The sequence below is a fragment of the Myotis daubentonii genome, chromosome 11, assembly GCF_963259705.1.
Source record: "Myotis daubentonii chromosome 11, mMyoDau2.1, whole genome shotgun sequence".
Taxonomy (NCBI): Eukaryota; Metazoa; Chordata; class Mammalia; order Chiroptera; family Vespertilionidae; genus Myotis; species Myotis daubentonii.
This window is the reverse complement of record NC_081850.1, coordinates 15048525-15056260: the sequence shown is the minus strand read 5'-3', so window position 1 is coordinate 15056260 and position 7736 is coordinate 15048525. Positions and strand designations below refer to the sequence as shown.

At 36.5% G+C, this 7736-nt stretch overlaps 1 protein-coding gene across 1 annotated transcript in view; it reads right to left on the bottom strand.

The window, feature by feature from the left end:
* The window catches only part of PLAA (phospholipase A2 activating protein), a 41436-nt gene continuing 33700 nt past the window's right edge, over window positions 1-7736 (bottom strand). Inside the window, exons 11-14 of the mRNA XM_059656523.1 lie at window positions 6456-6524; window positions 4746-4847; window positions 3047-3211; window positions 1-1832 (exon numbers count right to left, since the gene is read on the bottom strand). Coding sequence (XP_059512506.1) covers window positions 1267-1832; window positions 3047-3211; window positions 4746-4847; window positions 6456-6524 — 902 coding nt within the window. The 3' untranslated portion in view covers window positions 1-1266. The remainder of the gene's footprint in view (window positions 1833-3046; window positions 3212-4745; window positions 4848-6455; window positions 6525-7736) is intronic.

The following is a 7736-nucleotide window of genomic DNA, read 5'->3' as shown; positions in this document are numbered from 1 at the left end:
GTATGTACAGCGGCTGCTTAGTATGGCTCCTGTGTTTGCTACTGTATTAGCAAAGACTGCTTGGTCCGACTGCTTTTTCTAATGGCTACTTAGTAGAAATGGCTACTTGGACTGCAATAAATCTTCTCTTATATACCCAAGACTTATCATGTTTTCTAATGCTCAGCATCCAAGGAGGTCCAGTCTCTGGCAGAGGGGCTCAGACTCAACAGACATAATAAATTGCATAAAAATAGGGCTCATTCTTTGTGTTAGTTGCTAGGATGTTCACGAATTTGTGACACCCCCCCCTACCCAACTCCTAGGAAGGAGAACATGGTATGCACTTTTCTTCTTTTCTCCTATCACTTCTGAAAATACAGAGATAACATCAGGATTCATTTAAGGGGTTTTAGGAATTAAACATCGAAGTGGTTAGCACAGCACATGGACGATATTGGGAGCTCAAAAATACTAATTTCATAGGACAGACTCTGGACCTGCCAATAGGATAGTTTGATGTATTCTTGCTTGTACAGTTGCCTAAAATTTAATGCATTCCAAATTCCCTTTGAAATAATGGAAATGACCAAAAATAATCAAATTTCAAAACTGGAACAAATAATGAAGTTACCTCAAATAGTGAATGGCAAAAGAAACTACACCATAGACCTTGAGTTAACTTGAGTTAGCTTGGTAATTTGCTCTTACTTGATCTAAATATGAGCCATCAAACAAATTCACTTTCTATTTATAAATGGCTTAAATGAATACATTATTTTACGTATTTTCAATATATGGAATCATTGACAACAAACTTCAGTTTTTAAAATTTCTAGAGAAGTTATCCTAAAACAAGACCTCATATCATTGCTGTTGAAAGAACCCAGCAATGAAAATGAGTAGAGCAGAAACTCAATACAAGACAACCATCAACAATTACCAACCAAGGATATATAAGTAATAAAAACAGATTTAAATAAAAGCTCATCTTCTCCTGTGTGGCTAAAATACACAAATTATGCCACTGTAGTTGTTATTGATTATAACTCATTCTCAATTTGTTTCAGAACTCCTGAAAACCTACCCACATTATAAAGGAAAATCTCACAGTTCATCAGTGCAAAAACTTTATTATTTCTCTTTCATTCCCCCCCACCCCCTTATTACAAGATCTGAAATTTTATTTAATCCACAGCATTTTTCAAATGATCTGTTATCAGTCATGTAAAATGTGAGGGAAAAACCCCACTAATCAATTTAAAATCTCAGTCCCCTCCCCCATCATTACAGCAAATTTAGGATAAGTTTACAGCATTCACTTACTTTAGCTGGTTCTGATACTGAGGCATACTTTTTTATTTGAGAATCAACGCCTAAAGACTTGGCTAACTGTATAGCATTTGAATCATCACTGATCAGTGTCCCAAGGGCTACAAGAAGTCTAAAAATGGCTTCTAGGTCTTGTACAACTTCGAAGATTGTGCTAATTACTGACAAGCATTGAGCTTTTCCTTCAATGTTATGGTCTTTATGAAAACAAACAGAATAGTTCAGGGTCAAGGTAGCCAAAGCAATGTGAATGTTCTTATTGCTCCCTGATTTCAGTTCTACTGCATGGGATATCAGCGCTTCCCTCTGGGACATCATGAGCTTTTGTCCTGCCTGGCCAACAAAACAATTGCAAAAAGTCCTCAGAGCAAGCAGCTGGTTCGCTGGTTTTCCTTTAGGGTTCAGAAGACTGGTCAGATGATTGCTGAATTGAGCCCCTTCCTTTTCATTACAGAAGTTCTCATTCACACTGGGATGTTTAACTGACAACCGAAGAATGTCAAGCGCAGGAAAGACGATATCTATTAAGAAGAAAAATTAATGAATATTTATGAAAATCCAGAAAATTTGTTACTCAATTTTTAAGGATTTTATTTTCTGTTACAAAATTAACACATGCTCATTGCAAAATATGTTAAAAATCCTGTGCCTGCTTTCAAATGCATATATTTCTAAAACTATGTTAATTGATTTTCATACTTATAAAGACTGGACGTATTGCTACAAGATCATATATGCTTTGATAACCCAACAGAGTGGCATTCTTTTTAAACAGCTGACACACAGTGAGTTTTCAAATCCTTGTGGAATGAATGGGATTGGGACCTTGCTTTTAAAAATCCCATAACAAGACTAGAGTTGAAGAGAGAATGTTCTTTATAGAATTCTAATTGACAAATGCTAATACAGGGTGCTTTTAGGTTGGTGGAGAGCTTTATATTCAAGGGCCTGGGTAGACACCATCTGAACAAATGCACTAAAAAATCTTAAGCATCACGAAACTTTAGGAAACCAGAAATTATGTGCCTTGTGATATAAAGGTAGTTTGCATTATCATTTGGAAAGGGTATTCACCTTTAAAAAACTATTGAATCAGAATCTAATTATGTCTAGCAGGACTATAGAGATAGAGCAACTCATTAAATGATTAGCCAAATCCACAATACGGGACATTTTGTAGGACACTTTTTTTCCTCCAATAAATCAATAGCACACACACACACATACACACAAAAGAGTAGGGGAGAGGACGTTTTTAGAACTAAAAGCTAAATGTCTGGTAACAAATGGAAACTAGATTTTTGGTGGTGAGCACTGTATAGTGTATGCAGATATCAAATTGTAATGTTGTACACCTGAACCTTACATACTGTTATAATAACAAATGTTACCTCAATAAAAAAAAAATTTTAGAAATAAAAATTAAGTATGATTTACTCAAAAAGAAAAAACCCTTATATCAAATGTTTATAGCCTAGAGTCGACAGGTCACAAATAGTTTCTTGCATGGCTTGCAGGGGATCCACAAATGCTCTGAAATGGAATACAAATGTATGGGATCGTTACATTACCTTCAGATCCTCATAGCACATGCAAGCAAAACAAGACAATGAATTGAAGTAGCGTAGTGAATCCTTTTTGTGAAGATTTTTATAATGAAACACCAATAATTTTGATAGAAATGAAAAGACATACTTCCTGCTTTCTAGCTACATTTTAAAGAGTGTTTCTGTACCTTCAGGCCAGTTAATAGCTTTCCACAAAATCTGAAGTTGTTGGGCTGTGGGTTTTTCGAAAGAACTATTACATGTTATAGACAGTATCTTCTCAAGAAGTATCAGGTCATTCTCAGTTAACTTCTTCTCTTCTGGTGCAGTTCCATTAAGTTCCTTCAGTTTACCTAAAACCCAAAACCAAACCTTCAAAATTCTCTAACCAGCCATATAAAATACATAAGTGTCAAGTTTTTCAATAAGTACATTACCATACACGATGGGGAAGTAAGACTTTTCATGGCAATTATCTAAGACCATAAAATAAGGATAAGGCTTGTGAGTCTTTTTAAGCTGAAAGGTTACCGTGATCTTTATTTTAACCTATTATTTTCTAAGATCTTCTGAAGCTTTCTGCTTTGAATAAGTTTGAAAGTATATCATATTTGTAATCATTCTGAATGGATTTCAAAGCAGTATCATAAATAAAAGCAGAATCATGTCATATATAGCCACATATGAGTCAATCCTCTATTTTCTAAATGAGAAAGTTTACAACTTTTAGCCAACTTATATCAATTTCTACTAATCAATGAAATAGTCAAAAACTTTACTGTCTATAATAATTTATTGACTCGTTCCATCTTCACTGTTGAAATCACATTATTTTAAACACAATTAATGGAAATAATTTTTCCCACCATATTCATTACTTCATGAAACAATTTGTTTTAAACTCTTTACCTGTATCTTCAATACCGTATCCTTGTCGTCACTAGTGCCACTTTGAGTCATCTAACACTGTTCCCTCAAAAAAATCTTTATCTCAAAACAAAAAAGCCTACATTCCCATCACAAAAGTTTTAAGAATATAAATTGTCCAAATTTACAAATTATCAATCAGAACTGGAAACTTGGACCTGTTTCAGTATTTTTGGCACTGAAAAATTTAACACTATCAGAATATAGAAAACAAAGTTTATTTAATAAATGCAAAAAGAGATCTCTTGCATATGTTGTATATGAGTTGAAAAATGTCCAGTTTTCCATAAATGTACATATACTTATTGTTCTAAATAAAGCAATTAAGAAAATACTTATGAATGATTTTTATAAAGATAGTGTAATTTTATAAAGACAGGATAATTCTGACCAAAAATAAAACCCATCTTATATTCAAGTATGTATGTTACCTCAAATAATTCTCTATTAGTCTTTGGCAAATAGAACTGGTAGTGTTCTTGGTTCACCCCCCCATCCCTGGCATCAAAAAACCCCATCATTCTGTTTTGAGAAAAATTAGCAGAAAAAGCAAAGTCAACTGAGAAGTTTCACTTTTAATGTAAGTTTAAACAGCCTTATTTCAAAGGGCTATTAATTTTTTTTAAAGCCAAGATTTTTATCTTTTCAGTTCTTTACTCATTCTTTTTTTTTTAACATTAAGAACTTAGGAGATGGGATTCACTCTTTTCCCCTTTAGGTTTCTTCTCATTAAAGTCATCATAAAACATTTACCTTATTTTTGCATAAGGCGTCTTACAAAATATTAGGGGTCCATGATCAGATTGTGCACTTGTAGTCCACAGTTGTGTAATACCACAACAGAAGTCTCTATCATGGAAGCACCAGTTCCCAGCTCATGTTAGGAGGAGAAATGGCGTTGAGAGCATGGAAAAGTGTCTGTGGATATATGAGAAAACTATTCAATTAAAATATACTTACCCAATATTTGTGTAGGGTTTGCTTGGTCAAAAGTGACAGCCTCTTTTTTAGGGAAATAAATATTCACCGTTTTAGATGCAGCTGATTGGTAGGCACTACTCCCTATTACAGAACAGAAAATGTTGAAAATCATAAGGAGTGGTCAAAAATGACACTTTTGTAATTGTATGACTTTGTTATCACAATTTAGATATGTAACTACTCAGTGCATGTAGTAACAAGCAACCTCAGGAAAAAAAAAACCATTTCTAAGATTTTATATACTGTTTATATGTGATATAATACATTTTGGTTTTGGAATGGGAACTTAAATATAAAAAAAGGTTTTCTATTTCATATTTTCTAATCATATTTTTTAATAAACTTTTAAGATCAAAGAATACAAAATAATTATGAAATTCTCCATTCCCATCTACTCTAAGGTACATTGATCTCTTTCTTCTCATGTCTTTTATTGCTTATTCCAAATGATGTAGTAGGCATTGTCATTTTCTACATCATTTTAATAGATCACCCCAAGTTTTCAGTTCTTGAAAGTCAAAGGTTTTAGTCCTTTATATGATTTTACTTCTTAAGTTTGTACGTATTATAGTAACTGATGGTAAACAAAAAAATGACAAAGGGTGAAAATTCATACACAGTGAAAAAAATTACTTCAACTAAAGCATAATTTATTTCTAAGACATCTTATTAACATTTCAAATCTTAATTTATACATTTTTGTTCCAACCTAAAGTTAAGGTATTTTTCAAAAAGATGAATAAAACATTTTAATCTAAGTATGTTAGAAATACAAGGGGGAAGGTAGATAGTACAAATAATGAGATAAACATATAAAATTAATTGCTTATAAGGCACAAAATACTTATTGAAATGCTCAAAGATGAGCAACAAACCAAACTGGGTTGGGGGTCTCAGACAATTCGCTTATATGATTGCAAAGACAGACAGAAACTCCCGGATTGGAGAGGGCTCCCCTGAGGGCTCCCAGACTGGAGAGGGTGCAGGTTGGGCTGAGGGACCCCCACACCCCCCAGTGCATAAATGTTGTGCACTGGGCCTCTAGTTCTCATATAAAATAAAGTAGGAGAAAATATATGCCAAGATATGTTAAATTTGCAAGAGGTAAACCACAAACTTAGTTCTGCATTTTACTGACTACTAGATACTAAGAATAAAAATAAAAAAAAAATTAGTTGTGCAGGAGAAGATGAAATATTATAATTCTAGGCCTAAATTATAAAAACAAATTCTTTTCAGAGCCCCCTTATGAGAACAATGTGTAATGTAGTGAATAACATTTTTAACACATTAAGAATGAACAAAGGAGAGACTGAAATAAACTGGGATTTGGCAAGGGTACTAAGGAAAGCAGCTGCAGAAGAGAAGTATATTAGAATCACATCGGAAGATTATGAAACTGCCCTTGCTAAGGACACACCCAGAGCAATATTAGACCAGGTGAGCATCTCTGGGGATGAGGTTGAAGTACTTTTCTAAGGCTCCCGGGTGTTTCTAACATGCAGTAATGATAATTCTGAGAACACTCTAAAAGCAAAGCCAGCAAGTTTGGTCTTGATTTACTATATAGAAAGTTCTCTAGCAAGAAAAAATATGCCAATTTTCTCAATCTTTTATTAAATAAGAGTTTCAATAAACTTTAAAAATCTTAAAAAAAAAAAAAAAAAAAAGGAAATGAAAAGTGTATACCTGTAAATGGATCAACTCCAGATATGGTAGCTCCTATACTTGCAGACCCTGGCACATAACGGCCTGCACCTAAAATGCAATAATACACCAAGTAAGCAAAAGTAACTGCAAATTATAAAGTTGAAACTGCCCCCCTTTATATACAATAACTTATTTTCACTTTTAGTCATACTTTGAAATGGCATCTTTATATATAATAAATGGGCTGTAAGTTTAATACAGAGAAATATTTAGAACAGTGCCTGGCATATAGTTAGTTACTGGTCAATAAATGTTAACCAGAAAAATAATCCTCAAGTTATAAAAGAAACAGTAGAGGTCTTATACATTATTAGAGGCCCAGTGCACGAATTCGTGCACCAGTGGGATCCCTCAGCCTGGCCTGTGGGATCGGGATGAAACCAGTTCTCCACCATCTCCCAAGGGGTCCTGGATTGTGAGAGGGCGCAGGCCAGGCCGAGGGATCCCATCGGTGCACAATCAGAGCCAGGGAGGGACACTGGAAGTTGACCGGCCGGGGAGGGACCGCAGGAGGGCTCCAGGGCGTGTCAGACCCATCTCACTCAGTCCCAATCTCCCGACCCCAGCAGCAAGCTAAACCTACCAGTCAGAGCATCTGCCCCCTGGTGGTCAGTGCATGTCATAACAAGCAGTTGAGTGGTCTTAGCATACCATTAGCATATTACCCTTTGATTGGTTGAATGGATGACTAGTTGACTGGGCACTTAGCATATTAGGCTTTTATTATCTATCTAATAAAAGGGTAATATGCTAATTAGACCACAAGACCTTCTGGACAAAGCCATGGTGGCAGGGCCAAGGGAGAGGTGGTAGGGGCAATCGGGTCAGGAAGGGAGGGCAGTTGGGGGTGATCAGGCCGGTGGGGGAGCAGTTGGGGACAAGCAGGCTGGCAGGGGGGCCAGGTGGGGGCAAGCAGGCTGACATGGGGGGGCAGTTAGGGGCGATCATGCCGGTGGGGGGGGGGGGACAGTTGGGGGTGAGCAAGCTGGCGGGGGTGGGGCAGTTGCAGGCAAGCAGGCCAGTGGGGGAGGGGGCATTTGGGGATGAGAAGGCCAGCAGGGGAGTGGGGAGGGGAATGGGACTGTTGGGGGTGAGCAGCCTGGCAGGCAGAGTGGTTAGGGGTTATCAGGAAGGCAGGCAGGTGAGTGGTTAGGAGCCAGCGGTCCTGGGTTGTGAGAGGGATGTCCAACTGCCGGTTTAGGACTGATCAGGCCTAAACCAGCAGTCGGACATCCCCACAGGGGTCCCAGATTGGGGAGG